This window comes from Chelon labrosus (genome assembly GCF_963514085.1).
Source record: "Chelon labrosus genome assembly, chromosome: 19".
Lineage (NCBI taxonomy): Eukaryota > Metazoa > Chordata > Actinopteri > Mugiliformes > Mugilidae > Chelon > Chelon labrosus.
The window spans coordinates 25,128,185-25,155,050 of NC_140352.1; the positions used below are offsets into that span (position 1 = coordinate 25,128,185).

At 39.1% G+C, this 26,866-nt stretch overlaps 1 protein-coding gene across 1 annotated transcript; it reads left to right on the top strand.

The window, feature by feature from the left end:
- The first annotated feature begins 408 nt into the window (after positions 1-408).
- Positions 409-25,676, top strand: reep3b (receptor accessory protein 3b). The gene is made up of 8 exons (XM_084568160.1): positions 409-991; positions 8,777-8,849; positions 10,010-10,086; positions 10,927-11,047; positions 11,186-11,299; positions 17,071-17,233; positions 21,489-21,622; positions 22,020-25,676. The coding sequence occupies exons 1-8, from the start codon at positions 960-962 to the stop codon at positions 22,089-22,091; spliced, it is 786 nt and encodes a 261-aa protein (XP_084424286.1). The 5' UTR covers positions 409-959; the 3' UTR covers positions 22,092-25,676.
- The last annotated feature ends 1,190 nt before the right edge of the window (positions 25,677-26,866 follow it).

Consider the following 26,866-nt stretch of genomic DNA (forward strand, 5'->3'; position numbering starts at 1 on the left):
GTGCTTGTGCCTGAGGAAATCCACCACCATCTCATTGGTTTTACCCACATTTAGCAGGAGTCAGGACATGAAGCCCAGATTTTTTTTTATTCATTTTTATGTATTTGCAACACTTTGTGCACACATATCCTTCCCAGCAATGAGAATGACAGTAAGTAAAGACAAAACGTGATCCTGAAAACACCTATAGGATTCAATTTATGGCCATCCGTGGGTTGTATAGGCGTCTGAAAGTCACGTGACAAAAGACTTGTAAACCACCTGAGAGGCTCACACGGAACTGCCTGGGTCTAATGTGAGAATTCGGGCTTTCCAGAAGCACTTTTAAATACCCTCGAGGTGAGCGACGTGAATTGAGCGTGGCATCCGGCATACGGGCTAGCATTTATATAATGCTCCATAAGCTCCATGAGCCTTCTTCATGTATAGACTGCGAATACTTGGCAAACCGGCTGGGTCTATCCTGCCACGAATCGAAGACAGACCAATAGGAGCACAAGTGACTGAGTTTTAAATTGCACTGCTTAGATCGAAAGCTGGTATCACGTGGTAATAGGTGGCCATCCAATGAGCATTCGTGTTCGGTGGAAAAAAGGCGGACGTAGCCAATGGTAGGTGCGGATGAGTGGGTTTTTTTTCGCCTGCTGACGTCAGTGTCTCTCAACCCCGTTCTGGTGTCAGGAACTAGGCAGGAAAGTAGGGAGGGAAGGAGCAACCGTAAAGGGAGAACAGGCTACAACGAAACAACAGGTTATCCCGGATAAGCATTTAACAATTTAGCTATGGTTACAAACGCAGGACAGTGAGATCAGAGCTCTTCCCGACATGTTGGCTGGCTGATACAACGAAATAGCTAGCTGCTTCTGAGTTCTCTTATCGAGTTTTTTCGGCTGAAGAAGTTAACATTATAACCGCGGCAGTCTTCTCTGGCACAGCCTCCAACAACAAAGACAGAAGACATGGTGTCCTGGATGATTTCGAGAAGCGTCGTGTAAGTGCAAAGGCAGTTGAGAGCACTGAAAGTAAACTAAACACATTTTTGTTTTTACCTTGAGGAGGAAATTACTTCAACGGCTGGCGTTGATGTTTTAGCTTGATTGGCTAACTTGCTCGGCTAACTTGATCGTACTTGAGTTAAATTATGAAGTTATTCGTTCACATTTTTACATGAATGTGAAAAATATTGTCAACCGCAAACGACGTCGGCCGGGCTAAGAAAAAATTACCAAGTACGGTATTGTTCCTTTAGTAATATAAACAGTTGTAGGCCTCCAAGTTAACACTGCGACCGGATAAGTTCCAAGTGAGTTTAAATCTAATGCTAACGAGTTTCTTTATGAATCCTAGGCATCCATACTGCTTGTGAATCATTTATAGTTAAATATAACCCTTTTCTTGTAGAATGTATGTGGTCGAACTGTACGGGCCTTCACATGATTACCTGTGAGGGAGTGTCGGGTATACAGTATCTGACAGTATACTGTATACCCGACAGTACCTGGCAGCCATGCCCAATGTAACATGGCTGTCATAGGATTGTTAAGCAACAAGACGGGCAAACGTCTTTGTAGAAATTTGAGTGGCTTTACATTAATGTGTTTGGCTATTGGATTCTTAGTAGTTGTTTACTATCATTTCACTAAAATCCAAAGATATTTTTTTTAAAAAAATGTTGGTTTTGTAGTAAAATCCCGATTATGGCCCTGACATTATATTTCCATCCCATTCTGCCTCTGTCTCTCCAACTCCTACCTCTTGTCTCTTTGTATCTATATGCACTCAGGAACAGTGGTTGCATAACATGGGGTGAGTGAGCACAAGAATGTGGTGGAAATACCACAAGCAGTGGTGGAAGGACTACTTCTAATGATGAACGCATCTACTTTTAATACATTTGTTATCACATATTGATACAGGGTTATTCGAGACATAGATTGAAGTAGAATCATTGCTTGTTCATACTTGTTATTGGCATGTGGCCTCGGTCGTTTGACCACTGGTAAGCCCTGAGTACGAGTGATCTCTCATAGCATTAAAATACACCTTCACATGCAACTAGCGTGGCCACTTGACCTCAGATCTGTGTTATGTGTCTCTAAAGTGCTTAAATAAATACAAGGCCATTTCCCATTGAGATCATACCACTCAGGCCACATTTGGAGGTAGTTTTGGCCTGAATGTGGGCTTCACATTCGGTGGGCTTCAATATCTTGTCCTGGGCAATCGTATTCCAAGTGGCTATCTTAAAGTACAGGTGTGAATACACCCAGGATGTATTTAGGATGCATTTGAGAGAGTCAATTTCAGACCACATTTAGAGGTTGCCTGGGATGTATTTTACCACATTGTCATGGTCCCATTCCTGGGTCCCATTAAAGACAACACCTGTTTTGGCTCATTCATTTAGGGAAAAAAAACACACCTATAAAGGTATGTCTGACCTGATCACCTATAAAGGAAAAATCCCTGTAGATGATGTGTGCTTTACTAATGAGAGCCTTTTGAAATAATTTGCTTTTGTAGCAGTTAACTAACTCAGCATGTGGTTAACTATTGTCGTTACCATGGATGTTTAAGGAGCTGCATGGAGTTAAGCTACATATTTTTTTCAATAATGAACAGTGTCTTTTAAGCAGGTATTTTTCTGTCACTGCTTCAAAGAGCATGTATGAAAGTTTTCAGGGTTTGCGTTGTAATTTGAGCTATGTGCACGTTATGAAGCACACACAACAAACAGCGGTAGTAAAACATCAGTTGTTTCAATATTCTACTGGGTCCCGAATAGTGTTGGTGTTTATTTGCAAACGGTGCATAGAACTGAGATCGGATCTGTAAAACTGTCTGGAGACGCATTTTTGGACACATGTTAATGCTACGTGTGAGCACACGTACCTAAAGTCCTTGCAATTAGATTGCCCAGGTTGTATGTTAATGCAAGGTCTGAATGGGGCCACATTGATAGACCGTCTCATTTTTTTTTTTTCTCTCTGCTAAATTTGTTTTTGGGGACCTAATGATGACCTGTTTCATTGGCAGCACCTTTGAATGCATGTTTTGAGTTCACAGCAAATGTTTCCAATTGCAAATGCCACAGGTCTGAGAAACTACAGAAATACACTATAACCAGTTCCATTTGCTGTAGCAGCAGTTCTTAACAGTCCCCCTTTCTGTGTTTTTAGGGGAAAATTCGTGTAATCAAATTCTTATTCCTGAAGTTCAAACCATATGGCTCGAGCTTAAATCTTGGAGATCTCTGAATTCCCCCTTCCTCTGTTTCCTTGCTCTGTGTTTTTATTGCTCTTTTTATTTTTCTTTCTGCTCTGCCCCCCCACCCGTCTATCTGGTTGTTGGTGCTTTAGGATGTCAGGAAACCAGGGAAATTGACGTGAAGCCCAGATTCAAGGCCCATCTAAAAGCACCAGGGCTATTTTCTCAGCTGCATGTAGTTGGGAATGGGGTGGTGTTGGGGAGGTTGTGCTGGTATGAAGAAGGGGCCCAGCTTTTCACTAAATTGTTTCAAGAACATTCAGTGCACAGCCAACTTTTTTTGTGAGCCTAGTTTGTGGATAGAATGTCTCTGCTGAGCTCTAGTGAGTCTGAAGGAAAGTATTGTGCTTTTTAAACCACAAAACTATGAAGACATCATAGGAAGAGTAATTCAGAGCATTGAAGGTTGCTGCTGTAGCCACAAACTGTTGATTATGTTAATATATTAATTCTATTGATGTTGGGCTAAGGAGATTGTTTGTGTTGATAGTACTGACTCATCAGTGAAAGTGAAATCATCGTTTACAGTCACCTTTCAAGGATGGTCTGGACTGTTGTGTCTTTAATAGACCTGGCTATTCTTTGTTAATGGTGTGGAGTAGTACGTGTGCACTAGTCAGTCTGGCTCGCTCTATTAAAATGCCACCAAAATGCTAGTTGGCGCTGTGTCCTTTTTGCCAGTCAGGTTAATATTTGTTTCTACTTCCTGTTTCATTTTCAACAATGGCGACTGAAACTTTTGCAGAAATTTCGCCTAAGACGAGTCATACAAATGTTTATATCTCCAAACCTCCTCAGTTAACCTTTCCTAGATGTGCTCTTGATTGATCCAGAACAACATTTGCAAATTGCGGAGAAGCAGCCGGAAATAGTAAAGCGGAAATACACTACTACCAAGTGGACCAATCACAGCTGTGTTGCTGTGACGCGTAGGTAAATTTCTGGGAAGTTGCACGTCAGGCTGTGGCGTTAGGGTCTGGGCTGATGCCGTAGTCACAGCGTGAAATTGACACAGAGGTATAAACCGTGCATAACTGTGTTAGCCCTTTTGTTCAGTCTGCCTGAACTGGACTATCACCTGTTTTACTATAACATTATGATCTATGTTGGTGTAAGCAACCCTTTGCAAATAAGTGATACATTGATGTAGTGCCTCACATTAACGGAAGCTCATCGTATAGGTTATTATTTATTTACATATTTATCTATCACTGGTCCTAACATAAGTTAGCTTAGTGACCCGCATAAACCTCAGATTATAATTCAAACATGGGAAGCACTTGTAAGGGCAGTGTTTGTCTTTTATAAAACCTTTTGTTAGGAAAAAATCCAAACAGCCTATCAGAATCATCTTTCTCACTGACGGGTTATGCCACCTATTCAACTTGCTCAGCAATCTGAAAGCCACCAACCATGGTCTGATTATTGCCAATGAACGCCCGGACGCTTGTGGGACCAAGACCACAAGTGAGAAGCATGTAGCTCTTCAGATCAGAAACACACAGCTCCAGACTAGAGAAACTTGAAATAAAGGTCAGAGGGAGGGTTGGGGAGTTGAAGAGAGTAAAGCTCAGAGCCTACATTATACAGGCCTACACTGGTGAAAGCATTTATTCCTGTACCCGTGTGAGTTGACAGTGAGGTAACTCATGCTAAGGACAGTTTTTATACAACTTATACAGCATGACACACTTGTTCAACAAAACACCGGCTTGAAGAAAGTTATTTTTTGTACTGACCACATACTTCCTTGAATGTACATTTGTTAAGCTGTGGATCATGTACTGTAAAGATAGTAATGCTACTAATAATATCCCAATATAAACATAATTTCTTTAAGTTAAGTCTATTTTTTCCCCTAAAGCATTTGTCAATAATACAGTTAAAATGGGGAAAATATAAATAATTGTTTTGCATATGTATTTAAGTAGTGCCCTTACATGTTCTGCTTGTGCTCCTATAATTTTTAGATAGGGTCCTAGAAAAAAAAAAAAGAAGTTAGTCCCTGGATTTAGTCATACACATCTTCTGAGGGTCGTTAAATTTAATTTGTTTAAAACATAATGGCTCGGATTGGTTTGTTGAAACGCATAATGAAATGCCAATGTCGTGGAACCAGACTCCTAAGAAGAATTGAATCTAGCTATGCAAGGCACAGTGAATAACGTTTAATAGTACTTCACAGCTTGTTGTAAGATAATATAATGTAGCTGGGATAAAAAAAGTGGTATATCTCCGAAGTCTTTTCCTTGTGTAGCAGCTAAAGGTCTAATAACTTTAGCCTCCTTCTCTCTCTTACCGCAGTACGTTTGGTAAAGTTGTTAATTGACTGCTGTTGAGAGGATTTGTGTCATACCTCTGCTAGTGTTAGTCCTGTAAGTCAGGACTGACTTACATATTCTGCATGTCAAGGCAGTATGGGCTTCATCTTTAGTGAAGTATTTCCACTGCTAGTTTGCTGCAATGACCCACTGGGCTCTTTACCTGTATTCTTGGAGGCGTCCGTGTTGTTGTTGTCAGGTGATTGGCCACTAGTCGACTTCCTGCTTAAAGCGGAATGGCACAGCAGTAAAGTCGACTAGTCGGTACAACCCGTAGTTAACTGTAGCAACTAGAGTTTACTCTGTTTTCACATTTCAAAAGACCTCTACTATCACAGCAGAGTTTTCCTACTCTGCAACACTTAGTACAGATATATGTAGACATTGAACTATTGTGATTGTCATATTTTCTACAGCAGTGCCTCAGCTTTCCTCCAGATTGCTGTCCCAGTGTCTTTGGGTCCAGATGACCGTGTAAGCAGCTTTTCGGGTACAAATATGCACACAAACAAACTCGCATATCTTTGGAAAAGATGAGAAGGACTGATTCGCAAAACTAAGTTTTTTTTTTTTGGGCTGATGGTTCAGTATTAACCTTTTCCGTATCTTCCTTTTCACAAGCAAGCTCAATATGTTAAAATTTCAGAGTTTGACACATAGTGTAGACATGAAAAGAAAGTGTGGGAGCGTTATCAGCCTTGCTGTTTCTATAGCAACTGTAGGAAAATAAACGACTGTGGATGCTGGCAGTTTGCCAGCTGCAAGGGGACTCTGGTCAGAGGGAGTGTATACAATGTGCGCCTGTGTGTCTTTGTAGGTTGCTGTACTGTATTATGAAAGCCTCCTCACTTCAGACATTTCTGGTTTCATTTATCCCTCTTCCTATATAAACAGAGCACCTTCATTTGACTTCTAAAACCTTTCTTTTATCTGTTCTCAAAAATGTATGTCTAGTGGAATAGTATGGATTTTAAGGAAAAATAATAAAATGCGACAGTGGTGTTTTGGGAATCACATTACCAGATGATTCTGGTTAGTTAATGGCAGCCACAGTTACAGAAGTAAAATCTGTAAAATGATCTTACCATACTCAGTTGTGGACATCATCATGATTCCTGAAAGGTAGTCAGACTACCAAGAAAGTCTCCGCCACCTACAATATGATCATTTCCACTACTAGTGCTAAGGCTAGTTGTGTAAACAAAACAATTACAATGAAATTAAGTTTGATGGGTAGCTGACATTGTTGTTTGTCATATTTATAGTTATTTCTTTTATTATTAACTCCTGAATCTGTATATATGGCAATAAAAGAAAAGTAATCCAGAAATTTCTTTTATTTTTTATTTTTTTATTTGGACCTCATCTAATGAATCGTAGATTAAGAAAAGGCCAGTAAAATTACCCTTAGGCCTATTTGTTGTCACAAATCCGAAACTGTTAAGACTGTTTAAAAAGTCTGCTGTGTTAATAAAGTTCAGGTCTGACAAGTTTAAATTTGGCAAAATTGCTTTAATAAATAAAATGTCAGAAGAATTTCATTTTTTTCTTTTGCTTTAATCCATTTTCCCGTGCAGCCATGTCAGAGTGGTGACATTAAGGCATGGATTGAGACCAGGGGATTCTTACTTTTGACATACCAAGTTCTTGTCATCGCTCTTAAAAGCATAAGAGCTAGGATTAGCTAGGAAGAGCTACAAACCACTGTAAAGAGCTGGCCTCTCCTAAATCATGCTGATCAGTTAGCCTACAGTTTATTGATTTGGGATGAACATGTTGTTGTGAAACGAAGGTTAAAACCAAGAAGAGCCTTCTGTGTCCATCCTCTTGATTTTGTGTTTTACTTACTCTCATCACTTCTGTTGCTCTTCTTGTGAACTGGTTTAGGCTGAACAGCCACTCGGAGTAATCTCTTTCACTGATGTGCTCTGCCACATGATCTAACATGCTGAATCAGTTAAAAAGGTGCTGACAGAGCTCCAACTACTGGCAGTGGTGTGGGATATACCAAAAAACTAGACTGATCGCCTGACACCAGCCAGTGACCAACTATCGGCATAGTGTGCAAGTAGCATACATAGGAACTTCTGCAATGAAAATGTCTAATCAAAGTTATTTAGTCAGCAGTACGAATTACATATCAGATGAAACAACTAACTGTCTGGTGTGTAAAATATACAATGTGTTACCATTCTTAGTTTTTGCCTCCACTACCTGCTCTTTGTACAGCTGCGAACAAGGGGCGAACACTATGAGTGGTATGTCGTCTGGAACAGAAGATGGCCATAGTATTTCCACAACACTGATCCTCTCTCTCTTTCTACTTATGTATCATGTGCTACTACTGTATAGAGTGTTATTAGGTGAATGCATAATTCTCCAACCTCCCAGTGATACATCTTGTATTAAATCATTGTAGCAGCCATAGAACTGATGTTGTCACTAACAGTGTTATGCACCTTTTCTCTTGGTAATATTCATCTTTAATCTCTCTTTTAACATCATCGTCTATAAGTTGTACTCTTGCTCGTGTCACGATTAGATTCTACATCTGCTTAATGATGTCAGATGTAAATACGTATGACAGAGTTTATCTTGTTCCTCCTGCTGCTCTCTTCTTTTTCTCTCTCCTTTCTCTTTTTCTATCTCTGCCGACAAATGGCAGCAGCACTTGTCGTTAATGCATATGAATACTAAACATAAGCTGTTGAAACGTGGCATTCTATGGACAGATGTATGTGTAAGATCACACTTACAACTTATGTATACAGTTGGATATATAATATATGCAAAAAAAAATAAAAAATTCTGGGGACTAGCTACCTTGTGCTTCGTCAGTTATATTACCGTGTAATTACTTGGTTTTCCAAGCAGTAACCGTTCAAAACATTGAGTTTCATGTTGAATTTCAAACGAATATTCAGGTTTTTGCTGCAGATATTCAAGTTAATACCACTTCAAAGTATGTGATTCAAATTCTGTTTTTAACACAGTCATTCAAGTTGAGCAGTTTGAATTCTAATCTAAATGATTAAATGAATCATTAATGCAGTAGAAAAAACTTCAGAAGTGCTCTCTGCATTTCCAGGTTTGTGTTATAGAAAGTACAGCACATTGATATTTGTGTCAATTTAACATCCATCAGTTATTGAAATGGCAATACTCATGTTGTGTTCTCTCCCCTGCAGCCTGATGTTTGGGACCCTGTATCCTGCATACTACTCTTATAAAGCTGTCAAGACCAAAAATGTCAAGGAATATGTAAGTATTAACCAATACCAATAACATGCTAGCCTAATTGCTGTATGTATTGACCATACAAACAGACACAAAGGGTCTGTAGTCATGTGTCTGTGGGGTCTGTGCAAATTCACAGTTTACAAAATTTACTACATAGCAGTCTGCAATGTTTTTAATAGAACATATAACATTTTAATATCTAGATTGAAACAAGTATACTTGAAAACAAATGTTCCTATTCAAATTGAAAAAAGAAGAATTCTGCCAAGTACTTTGCACGTTTTCTTTGCATTGCGTGCATGTATGGAAATGAAACTAGGCTGATTTTACTGAAAAAAAAAATACACATTTTTGCATTTTTTTTGTTCTAAATCACCAAAGTTCATTATTTTCTATTTATTCTAATGACAGGTAGACTCCCATGTATTGACCCATGACCTATACACTCTCAGTGCTCTGGTTTGGTAGAAATTAGCTTTAAATATCAAATTATTACTTTTGTTTAAGTTAGTTCATAAAGTAAATTACAAAAAGGCTCAGTCCAGATTGTCTCAAGTGTGGGAATTCTTTTAACAGCAAAAGAACACAGCAACACAACAATGTAATGTCAAATGGTGTCCAACCATAACCTAATTGTAACCTTTACCCCAAAACCAAGTCTTAACCCACAAACAGCCTTGTAAAGAAGCCTTGTAAATGACCAGCACAAATGTCCGTACTCCAGTGGTGTAAAACTCAAACTGGTGCTCAGAAAGATAACTGTACAAGGACACACACACATTCTATTACTCAGTTAGCAGTGTGTTAAGTCGCGTCTGTTCAGCCAGGTCTGGCTAATACTTGGCTGCCATGTGACTATCTGCCCAACTGCTGCCACCTTCTTCTGGCTTTGTCCTTGCAATTCTTGAGAGGGAAGGAGACATACTTTATAATAAGAGAAAGAAAATAGAGGAAGATGATTAACAAGTATAAAAATGCCTAAGCACTTATTAAGAGTATGATTGTTCAGTATAGGTTTATTTGAATAAAATACATTTTTTTATATATATATATATATATATGCTGAATTTAAATCAGTTAGACATTTTATTTTTTCTATACTTCCTTCGCCTTCAGTCAGGAGTGCTTAATTAGATTGGAGTTTCTTGCCACACTTAACACAAAGTGTGTTTTGTTTGTAGGTGCGATGGATGATGTACTGGATTGTATTTGCCCTCTACACTGTCGTGGAGACCATCACTGACCTAACACTGGCATGGTGAGTTGCACATAAATGTACACATTCCGTCTTACTTCCGTATTAACACGCACTCAAATTGCAAAAATCACTAGTTCAGTTATTATCCACCATTAAAATCAACAGCCCACTCATATGTACCAGAGCAGGCCAGCTTGGTGGCTTCCAAAGCAAGACAAGGACTATGAAGTGCAACTGAAAGCATACTAAATTCAGTTCAATTTTATGTATATTTGACCATTAACACTCAAGGGCCCAGAGCTAAGGTGACAGATAAAAACCTTGAGCAGAACCCAGCTAATATGTGGGGACCTATCTGCTTGATGGTGATCTCCGTAAACCCTAGAGCTGGTTGTGCATGAAAATCCCAGTAGATGAGCAGTTTCTAAAATGCTCAGACCAGACGGTCCGACACCAACTGCTATGCCATGTTCAAAGTCAACTTTTTTTCCTGATTGTTGCTCGGCTTCTGTAGGCCTAAATGCTCCGAGTTGCTGCCATGTGATTGCCATTTGTGTTAAAGAAAAAGGTGTAACATATTCAATTGAATCAAATTTTATTTAATGACAACACATATTGTCTCAAGACGCTTTATGAAACCCGGTTTGAAACACCCAGAGCAAGCACTAAGGTGACAGTAGCAAGGATAAACTCCCCTTTAACATGAAGAAACCTTGATCAGAACCCAGCTCATATGGAGGGACCCATCTGCTTGAGCCAACTGGGTAAAGACAGAAAAAGAGAGAGGGTCGTAGGAGAAGAGAGCAGACACAGAGACACTGTCATACAGATATACATCTGTCCTTAAATTGGATTAATGTTAAGATGCTCCTTCTGTGTCTATCTACGGTTAATTTCCAGGTTTCCTCTCTACTATGAGCTGAAGATAGCTTTTGTGATCTGGCTGTTGTCCCCCTACACTAGAGGAGCAAGTCTCATTTACAGGAAATGTCTGCACCCTCTGCTGTCGTCCAGAGAGAGGGTAAGATCATCCATCCATTCATGTAGGCCTCTGGATACATAGGTTCCTTTTGCCAGAGAATTTGAAAGGGTTTTGTCACACTGCTTTTACTTGATTAAACTGTCTGCTGGAAAAGTGTTATTTATTGTCTCCATCTAGGAAATAGATGAGTATATTGTGCAAGCCAAAGAGAGAAGCTATGAGACCATGGTGAACTTTGGCAAGCAGGGACTCAGCATCGCAGCCACCGCCGCTGTCACTGCAGCTGTCAAGGTAAGTGTCTCTGGAACTTTATTTGTCAGTCTTTAAAAAGCTCAGGTTTTTATTTATTTTGTTTGCCAAGAAATTACAAAGGACATGTGGGGGTTTAGCAGTTTTTATCCTGCTCTTCATTGATCTAGTCTGTTTTTTTTGTTTGTTTTTTTAATCAAACTACTATGTTTGTGTCTATGTCTTTAACCTGTTTTATGGCGTAGTGTACATTCAGCAGTAGCTTCAGTTACAATAGTTGTATACCAACTAGTGGACCATAACTCGGTCAGTGGGTAATGGTCCAGTTTATACCATATACCGAAGAACACTCCCAGCGGTCCAGTGGAGTTAATGCCTCAATGAGTTAGGAGTGTTTAGGGCGGCAAAAGCAAGACCTACACATTATTAGGTTATAATTTTATCACGGCTCTACTGACTCTACTTGTCTCTACAGTTTTATTTCTATTTCACATCTAACATGCATGATATAATCATTGCATATCTTTGTCTTGGTGTTGTTTCGTCTACAAGGACTTTGGACAGTTGATATATAGGTTTTGGTTCAATCCTTAACATTTACAACTAATTAATTTGGTGACATTCGTAATGCATCACATTTGTGTAAAGTATTTTGACACAGAGTCACTGTGTGATGTGAATTCAGTCTAATTGTACTGGATTTCATACTTAAATATAATCTACTAATGTGCATTTAACAGTCAATCCTGATTCACACTTTTATTCCTGATTCGTGATTCTGATATAATATACAGCAGGTCCTATAGGGCAGGAGTTGGAATGCTTCATAACTTGGCAGTTGGAGAGAGTCAGGTTTTAAGTTTTCTTCAGTATTCAAGTAAACCAGAGACAGTTGTCAGTGCGTCATGTAGCAAAAAATAAATAAAAAAATAAAATAACTGTCCATAACCAATTCTGTAAGCTGCATTTTCACAGCCAATGAGGAGTCAGCACTGTGTTGTGTGAGTAAGTTCCAGGACACTCCTATGGTCAGCGATTCATAGGAGTGGTGAGAAGTAGATGTTGGAGAGGCATTTTGTAGAATCCAGATGTGACAACATCAGCAGCAGCAGATTTTTGAATCAGAAGAAATGGAACCATACCACACTACCACTCATATACTTACTGTATAGCTAAGGGCCAATTCCTGACAAGCTCTATGTTTCATAATGTTTCTACATCATCCATAACAATGATGACATGCAAACATGTCAAGTAGTATCCTGTCCTCCAGAAAATCAGTGTAGAGTTAGTATATAATAAAGTACACTGCCTGGCCAAAAAAATGTTAACGAAGCAAATAAGAGGAGCCTCATATTGGAGATTGTAGAAACTACTAAAATTGGGTTAAGAACTGTCCAACGCATTATTAAAACCTGGAAGGATAGCGGGAAACCATTGTCTTCGAGGAAGATGTGGTCAGGAAAAAATCCTGCATGATCGCGATCACTTAAACGTTTGGTGAAATCAAATCAAAGAAAAACAACAGTAGAACTCAGGGCTATGTTTAATAGTGAAAGTAAGAGCATTTCCACACATATAATGTGACAGGAACTCAAGGGATTGGGACTGTGTAGCCTTAAGAAAACCACTAATCATTGAGGCTAACTGGGAAAAAAAGGCTTCAGTTTCAGGAGCATAAAGATTGGATTCTGGAGCAATGGAAGAAGGTCATGTGGTCTGATGAGTCCAGATTTACCCTGTTCCAGAGTGAATAGTTCTCTGAAGGTCGACAAGTCATTGGATCAGTGAGGACTGGTAAGAAAGAGAAGGAAAACGGAAAAATTAGAGGCAACGCTGGAGGAACTGGGATTTTTCTTGCCGGCTCGGGAGGCAGACAAGGTGGTGTCATGTTACTGTTGTAGGAAGTCACCAGAAATGAAGCGTGACTGTTTCATTACAATGCAATGAACAAAGTCATATTTTGAGTTCCCATGGTTCAACATCAGAGAATTTAAATCCCACTGGAGACTTACAGTTGTTGAGCAACAAGTTTTAAACATATACATTATATAATGTATTAGAACTGAGATGTAGGTTCTTGCAGTAGCCAGCTGGATGACATTACACAGTGACTGAGTTGACACAGGGAGGAAAATAAACAAGGGCCATGATGACATGTAAAATCTCTCAGTTCACTGTCTGGGCTATAGTTGCCTCTTACATGGAGTAATGCCATTTTTTGTTTATAAATTGTGCAAATTGTTCAATGTGCAGTGTGATCAATACTTGACACCCCCAAACATGCCAAAGTGTCCTTGAGCAAGACACTGAACACCTAGTTTCTCTCACTGGTACTGGAACTGGTGTTTGAATGTGTGCTTCTGTGAGCGCATAGGTAGATGTGTCACTGTGACTGTAAAGTGCATTGAGTACTTTTTGGTTAAAAAAAAAAAACAACTATATAAAAACAAGACCAGAGCTGTGTGAGCAAGAGCTGTTTTGAAAGATGTTTGTTCTTTGTTGGCACTTGATATTGAAGACAGGCTAGGTTTGTTAGCTCCCTTTGAAAACAGTCAAATTGAAAAGCGTTTTAAAACACTAATCCATAAGATGTGTTTCCCCTGTATAGAACTGCTTACTTTGATATGAAAATATTCCGCTGCGGCCTTTTAGATTTCATACCTACCAGGTTTTGAGAAACAAGTGAAACATTGTAGTTTGGGTCCATATGTGCATTGTGAAGTACTCCTGCAGCTATGTTCTCATGCCCTGCATAGAAAAATGTAGCTATGAAATAATGTTAAATACTGGAAAACTGCAGTACCTCTGCTGGACTTCTTTTGCCCCGGCTTGTACACTTGGAAAGACTAAAAGCCACATGGTTTCTGTTATTTAATTTATTTTGTCAAGATGATGATGTGTGCATCTGCCCCAACTTACTTGATTACTAAGATTACTAGCTAATCCTCTTGTGACTTTTGTTTCTCTTTCTTTGTCTGCACTGACATCCTTCTTCCGTCAGGGTTTCTGTGCTTCAGCAAGCTACCATGGGAGGTAAAAACCATTCACTGTATGCAGCATGGACAGACATTCCCTCTTCATTTCATAAAGCATTGTTGTCCCATGTCACCATGATCCTCATCCTTTGATTTTCAGATATTTCTGTTTTTATCAGACCTGCTACGTGAAAATATGTGTTGAGTTCAACCTTTTTGTGTAGCAATATATTCAACTGTTTGGAATTACATTTAACATTGCCACCTTCATTTTTCTTCATTGATATTCTTTCATGTTAGGATGATTGTCTTTTTTGCCTGTGTTTAAATAGATATTTATTTGAAACATGTGTCCTTATTTTTTTTTTATGTAACTTCCTCAAAAATCTCTTTAGTTTCCACCATTTACTGTTACTCATTTGGTGAAATGTTTCCATTGTTTACTATAATTGTGTCCTAGTTGTGAGTGATAGCCATGCAAATTGCTGTTACTACTTTGATTCCATTTACATTTTGTAGTATCACATCTGATAAACAGTCAGCCAAGAGAATCACGTTTGCTTTTTGTGCCGCACTATAGTCGGTGGTTTTTGCAGTTGTTAAGCAGTGCGTCAGAAGGAAAAAAAATAAAAATCCTTAGTTGTTATTTAGGTCTGATACATGTAGCTTTTTGTAACAGTTAATAATATGCCAATTTTGCGACCAGTGGTACTGGTTTACCAAGTGTGTCTGGTTTGCTCTCAACTGCCTCTGATACTTTTCATTCTGTGTTCAGTCAATAGAATGTATAGTGTGTCAGGATGGGTCTTCTATTGGGCAAGCACTCTGTGACCCCACTCACTTCTACACACTCACTGTTTCTTATTGGTGGCCAAGCAGCGAAGCTGCGTAGGACACCTATTGTGTTTGTACGTTTTCTTCCCTATTATTATTATTATTCCGCCATGGGAGTCTATGGCAGCCCATAGAACCGTATGGTAAAAAGTTGTGAAATTTTGCACACAGCTTAAGGACAGTCTCAACATTACTTTGACTGAGTTTCATGTAAGCACTAACCACGCTCTAGCGCCACCAACGGGTCAAAGTTTGAAGTACATTTGTGCATGTAACTTTTGAACCGTATGTCCGATTTTTGAAAACAAGGTATCCTCGGCATCCTTGGACCACGCCGAGTTCAACGCACCATATGGCGTCAATTTCCGCCATGATGGATTTTCCGCCATTTTGGATTTCATCAAAAACCTTTCAAAGTTTTCACAGGTCACAAATTTGGTCCGATCGACGCCAAACTTCAAACACGTCATCAACAGACCATGCTTCCTTAACGCATTACTTTTTGTCTTCGGAACTACAAGCGGTCGCCCGTAACAGCCAATCAAAATCGGCGGCGAAGGCGCCGTTTTCCATTTGAGCTCATATCTCGGCAACGTTTTGGTGCAATGAAACCAAATTTGGTACCACGCTTCCAGACTCTGTCCCAAGTGCACGATAAAAATCTGGTGTCATTTCTCCACTAGGGGGCGCTATGATTAGCAAAACATTGTTTTTGCTCATATCTCTTGATGCGTTTTTATTTGAAATGAAATTACGATATCCGCAGATACCGTGGGTTGCCCCAGTGACAGTTCATGCCGACTTTTCGCGTTAGCCAATCGCAGTCGGCGGCAACGCCGCCAAACAGGAAGTTTTCTTATATCTCGGCGACGCTTTGACTTCCGAAGACCAAACTCGGTCACGCGCTTCGACACTCCCCTAGAAGTGCGCAATGAAAATTTGGTGTCATTCGGCCACTAGGGGGCGATGTAATTAGCAAAATTGCGTTTTCGCTTATAACTTTTGACCCGTATGCCTGATATTCAAAAACTTGGTACTGTTGGACTCCTTGGATCATGCCGAGATCAACAATACCTATGATGTTAATTTCGCCCTGTTGGATTCTCCGCCATTTTGGATTTTATCAAAAACACTTCAAAGTTTTCACAGGTCACAAATTTTGTCCGATCGACACCAAACTTCACACACGTCATCTACGGACCGTGCTTCATTAACGCATTACTTTTTGTCTTCGGAACTAAAACCGTTTGCCCGTAACAGCCAATCGAAATTTGCGGCGAAGCTGCCAACAGGAAGTGAGCTCATATCTCAGCAACCCTTGCATGTATCCAAGCCAAACTCGGTGCATGGACTCAGGACCTGATCAGGGGGACGCTCAAGAAATGTTGGCGACCTTTGACCTCTAGGGGGCGCTGCATTTAGCAACCATGCATTTTGGCCTTTAGCTGTTGATGTGTTTGGAATTAAAATGTACTAATGGTGTCTGGTAATACTGTTAGACGTCCTCAGGCCGACCCACGTCAACTTGTGATGTCATCGTAACTGATTCGGCCGCCATATTGGATTTAATCAGAAACATCAAAACGTTTTCACAGGTCACAAATTTCATCTGATCTTCACCAAAATTGGAACAGGCCATCTTCGGACCATGCCTTATCAATGCATTGCTTTCTGGAACAACTGGCAAAAGCATTCGCCAAACAGGAAGTGACCTTATATCTCAACCGATCCTGGGTTTTTTGGCTTGAAACCTGCTGTGACTACTTAATGCTTCATGTCTGATGCGACTGCATTCAGTTACGTGGCAAATCTGCACTGCTGAACTTTCTGCTTGGCCACCTCAATGCTGCTTGCAGCTTTAATTAGTAATTGTGTTTGGTACAAACAGTACCACAAAATCCAGGGTTTTCATGGAAAATGTCACTCTTTGTCTGTAGATGGCAAGGGGAGTTATTCACTTCCTCTGTGTTTTTGTTTATTTTGCTGTTGTGTGTTTCACAGGGTCAAGGGGCCATCACAGAGAAGCTGCGTAGCCTCAGTATGCATGACCTCACACAGATAAGCCAGCAAGACGACGCAGGAAACCCCATGTACCAGTACAGCTCCCGCTCAGCCAACCCTTCTGTCAGAAGATCTCAGAGCACTGACGCTGCAGATGAAGCTGGTACACACAAACACACCTATACATATACATGTAAACATGCATCATGTGTATCTAAAATCGGACTTCCATTTTCTGTTTTTCTACATTTATTTATTTCAAATATTAAACTCATATCAACCACAGGAAGTCCACTACAGCAGATATTTCCTTCTGCTGTTAAAATGTTAAGACCTAAACAGGTTTCAAACACATATTATTACATATACTACATCCCATCAAACAAAATACTCCAGGTCCATTCAATGGCTTTATCTGGAGCCTTTTACCACATTTCACTCGTTGTCAGTGAATATAGATTGCGCACATCATATTACCATGACCTTAAATTTAGCTTTTACACATTGTTTTTAAGTTTTTCCTACATTCTATTCTTGTTAATGCAATATCTTGGGATTGTCTTGATGGAATTTCTTCGAATTCAGCTCAAATGATCTTTTTGGACTGTCACGTTGTCAAACGGCAACATACTTAGCTCAGTTTTTTTCCTTTGTCCATCCCCTCTTTGACTGATGAGAAAAGCATTTCATTGAAAGCACTCTCCAGCTGTGTGTGAGCATGTGTGTAAGATGACTTCCCAGCAGACAGAGAAGGGGATGTGATGAGGTTGAGTGGGACGCCAGTGGAATGTCAAACACACACACCACACACACCCGCTCTGTGTTCTCTTTCTCTCACACACACACACAGCCAGGCAGTGAGCCACGCTGGGGGTGGGAATGGAGGAGAGGACAAAGATAAATATATCAGAGGAGAATAGAGTGTAAGGGATCGGTGAAGAAGGAATGAATTGGAGGAAGAGGTGAAGAGGGGGATGAATGGAGTGAAGGAAGAGCAGAAGACAGTATTAGCATACTGAGAGATGAAAGAGTATTATGTATTCAGCTCAGCCTGCTAGCAGAGACACATAGAAGATAGATGAAGGAAACGAGGAGGCAAAGGAAGAGAGATGTTTCACTCCTCCTGGATGAGGAGATTAGGATGTTGCACACCCTCCAGTGGCCACTCTGAATAGAGTTCTCTAAACATGCTCTAATCAGACGTAATGGGTACCTGGTAATATTGGACAGTTATCTTACTGTCCCTAAATCTGTTTTGCAGAGACAAACCATTAATAGGTGCAATACTTGTTAATGCTTAACAAGTATTGTGTGTGTATCAGAGCTTGATATATTTTATTCATGATTGCATAGAGCTCATCAATGTCCATCAGCTTTGAAATTATATGTTATTATGAACACAAAATACCAATTAATTAAAGTTGAGAGAAATTGCCAGGTATTGACTGGCTTTACTGTAAAACCCTACACTAACCTGAATGAAACTGCTTGTATGCATTTCAATGTATTATCCGAAATAAAACATTTAAAGATTATTGGTAAAGGATTTAGTTAATATTTAGTGACAAGTCAATCTGAGTAGTAAATGAAATTGACCATTCAAAAAATAATAGATAAATTAATTTGAAAAATTATAGATTGATTGTGCTAATTTGTAGGATGTTAAAGGAAGAATAGTTTTCATAAATACTGTCCATAGAAATATAGTTCTGGATTGGTTTTGCCAAATATAGGTTTCTGTACAGCACACACAGCATTCAGCTGCTATTTTTGATCTTGTGCGGTAAATTTAAATGTCATGTGAGGATGGCCTCTGTCTCATTCATCCCTCTTTCCTCTACTAGGGGAAAGGTGGAGACTTGCTACTAAATTCAAGAAAGGGGGGAGGGACATTTTATAGACTCCAGATGTGACAACATTCACAGGAGCAGATTTTTGAACCAGAAGAAATAGAACCACACCACACTGCTACACGTATACGTATAAGTGTATGGCTTGAGTGTAATTTATAGTACCGTGGGACGTTGACAACGAAGCTTATGCCCTCGAAATTGATTATAGCTGTGTGCTGTGTGCGGATTGTTATGTAGTTACACCACTGGAACACTAGGGGGCAACTGGACAGATGTGTTGAGTTTCACTCTGTACTTCGCACAGTGGTGAGATGAACTGAACTGCTCATGTTGGAGTTAAAGTTATTAAATGGGGATTATCAGTTAGTTTCACTAAAATTCACTGCAGAACTGAACAAATAGGAGACATATGAGCCCAAACAAAGGACAGCCGTTATGGTCGAGGTTGCTGCACATTTTTAATTACGCGTAAGGGCCAGTTCCTGACAAGTTCTGTTTTCCATAATGTTTCTACATCATCCATTACAATTATGTATATGCAAACATGTCAAGTATTTTCCTGTCCCCCACAATATCAACATAGAGTTAGTATATAATAAACTATTTTGTAAAACTGAGGAATTTTACTGAACATAGGGGGTTTATACGAAGAGGTTAACAAAACATGAACGTGTGAAATGCTCTACATGTGGGTCAGAAGTTTATTGTAAATTAAATATGTATTGAAATTAATACCATGCCAAGCTTTTGAATGTCTCATACACACACCATCTTCGTCCTCATGATTGACCAGAAAAATAGAGAGCTTTTGTTTGATTAATATGTGTAATAAAATAGAATTGGTAATTGTTCTCTGAAGGTCAGCAAGTCATTGGAGCGGTGAGGACTGGTTGGTGAGAAAGAGAGAACGAAAACAGAATAATTAGAGGGAAAGCTGGAGGAACTGGGATTTTTCTTGCTGGCTCGGGGGGCAGACATGGTGGTGTCATGTTACTGTTGTAGGAAGTTATGAGTAAAAGTTATGGGAGATGAGTTTCTGTTCACTGTTCAGGATAATCAACACTGAGTCTCAGTGTGACAAAAACCTCAAAACAGGGTTCCACAGACTGTGTTTACCAGTCTGATTGTATTTGTTTAGAAGGGAGTATGGAGGCAGCAGTGATAGTTAGTGTCTGCTGACCTCTGCTGGGCTAGCCTAAGCTGTAGGCTTAGGTAATTGTGTAAGCCCTTACACTCGCAACCATAAGAACCATTTGCAGGGTGGATTTTTCACAAACTTTATACTAAATCTATATTGAAAATAATTACTTGGATTTAATGCACAATTTTATATGTTGTCATAAGACACAAACACAGAAATCAGATAATAATAGGGATTTTGTGCATGGGTCTTGCAAATTGCAAAAAGACTTGTGTTATACGTCTCTGCTTTACTTTACTGTATGGTAGTGAGTCTGAGACAGTTTAGCAAGTTGGTTTGCTTGGCACTTGCTTTTTCATTACAATGAATGTTAGTGTTTGTGCCAGGTGCACAAACTCCAGCCTGCCAAGACAGTGAGACAGATGGCAATTATGCCGGTGTGTAGCTGACTTCACAACAAAGGCCATTGGAAGATGGATGTGGACTGACTCACATCCATGTGCTTTTGGCTCGTATTCCACATTCCTTTCCTATATAATGTGTTTGTAACTTTCACATTTTACACATGACATACGTATGACGTATCTTTACCTGGTGCATATAATATTTACCGCTCACAATAGTGTAACTTGTAGCCATGATGACAATCTTGGTATGGTGTTCATTGCTAGTGCTGGGTTGTTGTTTTTTTTGTGTCAGTACAGTTTCGTGCGCCATAGTTGTCAGGGATGTGATTGTTTTTTGCAAAGTTCAGCTGGACTCGGATATGTTTTGTTTTGTTTGTTTTTTTCAGAAAAGACCTTAATCTTTGCATCCTGCGCCATATCCCATACATATAAAGAATTGACGGATAGCTGTCACATGTAAGGTGCAACCAATATACAGAGCTGCACCTCCTTAGATGTTGTTGGGTTTCAGTTTTGTAGGGATGTCCAATTATTGATGATGTCGCAGTTGTGCCATATTTTCTCCACATAATGATGACTCTTTACTGTGTTCCATGGGATACCTGTTGCCCATGGGATATCAATGTTTTTGTAGCCCTCACCTGAGCTGCACTATATTGATGAGAATTTAGTCACAGCAACCCAATTCTAAAGTCTGATGAAGTCTTATTCTCTTATAGGTTATTCTGTGTTTTTTATTTTTCTATATAAAACATGCTTGGTTTGTGGCCATATTTTCTGATGGATGTCTTACATCTTTGTGGTTGTTTTGACCTGTGTAATTGTTTTGTTCGTCTTTGAGGTCATTTTGTGTCCCTTTTGAGTTGTTTTGTCACTTAGCTGTCATTTTGCATTTGAGTTTCTTAATCTTATGTAACTGAAATTACTGACAAAAAGATCAACAAAATAGTGTAGGTATAACTGTGTTTGCCAGATATTGTCATTAGTTGAACATTCTGATGTATTTCTGTTTTTTAGAGTACTATTATGACCAGGAAGAGAGGACAGATGAAGAGGGTGAGCCAACCTTCTCTGAAGATGAGGCTGTGACTCAAAGAGGACTGAGGCGATCCCAGAGTGTCAAGATCACTCGATCCAAAATCCGCAAAGATGTAAGTGTTATTTTCCATACTGGTGACAGCAAAAAGCATCTGCAGTTACGTCTATATAAGGAAAACAGACATTTAATTTCAATTTAAAATGGATTGAATTACCAGGATCAGGATGTGATCACCAGGCCAATACTATCCCTACATTGAAGCAAGGTGGTTGCAGCATCATCCTGTAGGGATGTTTTTCAGCAGCAGGAACTGGGAGACTAGTCAGGTAGAAGGTTAGATGAATGCAAAACTTAGTCATTATGGGGTGTTGTGTGTAGATTTTTGAGGAAAAAAATGAATTGAATCCATTTTGGGATAAGGCTGTAACATAACGTGGAAAAAGTGAAGCGCTGTGCATACTTCCAGATGCACTGTATAAAGTGTATTGTTTGAATGATTTTGTTACCAGGCACGTTATGGATCACTGAAGATTAAAGGCAAGAAGAGACCAGCACTGGGCTCTGTTAACTACGGGATTTGAAGAGACTATTCCTGGCACTCACTCATCCTGCTGACTGGCGAATGGTATTATCAGCTTGATTTCCAATTTTTCACTATGTATGTTGAACAGGTCTTTCTGTTATTTTCATATTTATTGCCTATCTCATCCAAAACTAGTGACTGTCAAAGAACTTGAATTTTTCTTCTTTGGGTTGATACATTGTGTCATTTATATGTTATTATCAGAATTGTAGACATGTACAGTATGTCTAGTCTTTTAGATCCTGACTTCCACTCTTTACCTACATAACCTAACCTACAACCAATGGCTTAACTAATGTTTAAAATAATTTAATAATTGCTATAACAACTTTTGGTTTGCCAAGCAATGAGAAATCCCTGTGGTTCATGTTCATTCTCCTCCAGTGTGACCTTGCCTTTATCCTGCTAGCTATTGTATTCATCAGGGGAACACCCCCATAGACCATTTACTACTTGTACAAGACCAAAATATGTTGAATTTTTTCTTAACAACATTGTAACATGTCAGATAACACACCTAATGGACTATTGTAAAAACAGCCAATCATAGCTGCATTCACACATTTTGTCCACTTTTCCACAGCAGAACAATGAACTGTAGTTTTCAGTGAAATCTCACTGTACAGTTTATGTTTATCTTTAACACTTGGAGCTGCACAATACTACTAAATACTCCTTTATAAACATATCTATGTAAAATGTGGCTCCAGTTTTGCTTTTGCTGCCTTTCATCAATAGTTGAACCTCTGACACAAGTGCTGGATTAGTGTTGGTTATGTATGGCGCAATATACTAATGGAGACTGTTTTTAACTTAAAAGTGACCGGTAGGGTCAGGCACTTGCAACAGTACTTGTCACAGAATTTTGATACACGAATCGATCAGATGAACACTATCTTTTCTTTCATGTCAGAAAGATAGTGAACACAGAGGGAGAATGAGAAAGGGAAGAAAAAACAAAACAAAAGAACGAATGAAACAGTAATTCCTAATTTTCAGTTGAAGCCTTTGTGAAGGCATCATAAATCCTTCCAATTTATGAGGATTTCTAATTTTCCTGCCTTTTACACATGTATTTTAATATGACTGTGTCTTGATCACACTTCAGGCTGTTGATTTCTTGATGTGTTTTTTTTTAAGTGTCATTTACTACGTTTACATGCGCAAGCTTTTATTTTATTCACCCATATTCCGAACAATATTCTTATGAATGTTTTTAAATGGCTTACCAACATTCTCCACATGCATCTGTTTATAATCAGTTTATCAGAACTTGTAACTTTTTTTGCATCAGAACAGGCATTTTTCCAAAACTTTCCAGCAGTGATGGACTTGTTGTTTGTTGCATTATTTGCATGTATCCAAATCTTTCCTAATGTTTAAAACTTGGTGGTTTCTCAACAATAAATGTTGTAATAAAAAACGGCCAAGTGAGGCGCATAGTCTGAATATGCTATATACAGTATATTTCCAAAGAATGTTCCTAATACAGTCAAATGTCACCATATTATCATATGTTTCTTAATTGGAAAGTGCATTTGCAAATTCTCTATATTGGCATATTCTGAAAAAGAGGGAATATTGGTGTGCATGGAAACGTACTGACAGAAGATTTGCGTTTTGAAATTTGTTTCGTCTGTGATCAAAGAATCTTTTGTATTGTAACCACTTGTTTTGCACACATACAGGTACCTCCTACAGAACCTTTTTAATAACTATGTTGTTGCTTGTCATCTGATTTTATATGGGAGGAAGCAGCACACAAGATGAGCTTATATTATGGATCAGTTTATTGCTTCTCCAGCAGAAACACTGTCCTTGCTTGTATGCGTGTGATTCATCAGTGTGTCTGTGCTAAAGCAAAGTGACTTTGATCTGATCATTTCAAACCTTTGCTTTGGTTCAACAAGCCACACTAACTCATATCATGGTTTCTAAATGCCCATAACTGACTAATGATACCAAAGCTTAATGTACACACACAGCTGTGGGGCTGGGGTTGTTTGAACTGTGTGGGGAAAATGTATGTTTTGTGGAATGCTGAATTTTAAATGCAATAAAATAAAGGCTGCCTAGTTACAGGGCAACAGATAAAGTGAACTCTTGCATTGTTATTCTGTGTCTTCAAGATATTCTGGTGTGAGTTTGCAATCCCAGTAGTACAATAACATATGGTGCTTCTTTATCACTGCTTAAATGTGTACTGTGATTTTAATTACATGTTCAGTTAAATTGTATTTGTATGGCATCAATAACAGTCCAAATTGTCTCAAGATCTCAAGATGTATAGTATGTACTCACCCAACCAATTTAAAAGAAATTTGGCTCACTGTGATGACTACTACTACTACTACTCCTATTACCTGGAGGCTAAGAAGAACTACAAACCGTCATACAGAGCTAGCCTCTGATCAGTTTCTCTACAGTTTATTTACTCACACAGAGAGTATACAGAGTTGGGCAGTACTCACTGAATCTTGTCATTGTTAAAATATTTGTATTAGAATTAGGGATGTCTCGCTCAATTATTTTTGCCCACCGATCCAACTGTATGAATAACAATAATATATAGCCTGCTGCTGTACACACTGCTGACACAAAGCAGCTTCATTGTAAAGTTCACAGATGGTAGGAGTTATCGCCAAAGATGAATATGGTGCAGGGAATACAAACTAATGCTTAATATCAGCAAAACCAAAGAAATCATTGAGGACAATCATGAGACTGGCACGAACCAGCTGTGTAGCTTGGTCTCTGCTTGAAAAAGGGGTTTGAGTGTAATTGTGATCTGGTGCAATAACACCCAAGGAAACTAAAAAAGGCATTTTTCAGCTCATTCTACAGGTGTGCAGTAGAGCATGCTGACTTCCTGCACCATTGTGTGGTATGCTTTAAGACCAAGTGCAGAGACCAGTGCACTGCAGCAGGTGATTAAGGACCATCTTGGATGTTTACATCAGTGGACAAGACTAGGCAGCCTGCATCATGAGAGAGCGAAACTAGAGTCCCACTGACAATAGACTGCTGTTTTTTGACTAGTAATGGCAATGCGAGAAAACTTACCTTCACATGTTAATCCAATTATGTTTAAACCATTCATGCTCACACTGCTCTTTGTCATTGTTACAATGTGGACGTGGTATTTCATATTTCAATTCAGTTTTGCCATCACGTTGAGAAAAAATAAAGACAAACCTGTTTCCAAAACAAATAATTTAATATCTTTTGTATAATAATATGCATAGGTTCACTTAACAACTGTTACAAAAGTGGTGTACACATAGTCACCCACATACATTGTACTGTACGTGCACAAGAGGACAGACCGTCTAGCTAGGATTAAGACAAACACAAGTCTGGTTTGAAGACATTGGCTGGCAGTGCATTTGGTACAGATACAGTTTGTTTTTTACAAATCTACAACTCTGGGATCAAAACATCATTACTAAAAAAAAAAAGGTTAAGAATGTAAGGATTCCCCCCCTCACTTTTAGTTGCTTCACTTTTGAGTCTTGCTGTTCCACAAAGGGCTGAGTTTCCTTTGTCAGACATTCCATTCACAAGCTCTCCACATTGTAGACACCAACAGTTGAACACAAGGCTCAGTTCAGACCTGGTTATTATTATTATTATTATTATTTTGTATTTAGATTCACAGTGAAATATCAAATTAATTAATCAGACATGGACCATAAAATGTAGTGATTGTGTATTTCTGTATTGTATACACTGTATTATGTATTGCATCTCAACAAGATAGATGTTAATGCAAGGTCTGTACGGGGCATACATAAATTTGACATCATGCATGCATGTTCCTTAGAAACTTAGACTGAACAGGGGTCCCTAGAGATCAAAACGACCTGAGAGGTAAACTGAAGTGGGTTTCATTAGAAATAGTGAGCTGTGATGTTCTCAGGCTGGCAGGTTAAGTGTGCACATTTGATATTTGACAACAAATATGATATTTAACTATGGAAATGTTTTCTTGTCTTTTTCTGGTGAGGTTTAAATGAATCAGAATCAGAATGTTGTCAGGACTGAAACTCAGATCTATAATATGGCTTTCTTTCACTCTTACTAAATATGTAAAATCACCAGTTAATATACCGTCTCAAAACATGTGGCAATAAAATATCTGGAGGAAAAAGTCTTCAAAATATGATAACAAACACGCTAGGCTGTAGCAGTAACATGAAGGGAAAGTTCTGGTAGTACTGCATTAGGTGAAGGCTCAGTCTCACAGTGGAAGATCTTTAGAACTTTGATTCATCCATCTCATGGAAGAGGAAGAGAGATGCAGAGACTCCTGTGCAAGACAAGGGATTGGGAATGCTTAATACTTATGATCATGCGGACCTTGTGCTCTCTTTGGGCCTGTTCAGATCTGCATTAAGATCCGATCCGGGACATCACCTGGGGCGCAGTAAAATATTATAACACCTACTGCCTCTTGTGTCTCTGACCACCTCCACCGTGTCTGTTTTCCATTGACTGACTCTGTCTGCATTTTTGCCCAGCTCAAGGTCCAGATTCATGGATATGGCCTCTGTTCTCCCACTTGGTCTCCCTGTAGCAGACTTATGCTGACTGGATCCAGTAAAGTTGCTTGGTCCCATGAAAGCTGGATGCCTGGTAGCGGTTTAGAGGCCTGCTGGGGAAAATTTTGTATGTATGTATGTATGTGTGCATGTGTATGGTTGGTCATCCTCTGGCCAGATGGTTCTAAAATGGGAAGAAGGATTTACACATGTCTTGGTCAGATGGCATAGA

Excerpts from the sequence above, each read along its gene's own strand:
- reep3b (XM_084568160.1), top strand. The coding sequence starts at position 960 with ATGGTGTCCTGGATGATTTCGAGAAGCGTCGT. Across the intron at positions 8,850-10,009 it reads CCAAAAATGTCAAGGAATAT|GTGCGATGGATGATGTACTG; the intron begins GTAAGTATTAAC and ends TTTTGTTTGTAG. Across the intron at positions 17,234-21,488 it reads TGACGCTGCAGATGAAGCTG|AGTACTATTATGACCAGGAA; the intron begins GTACACACAAAC and ends TCTGTTTTTTAG.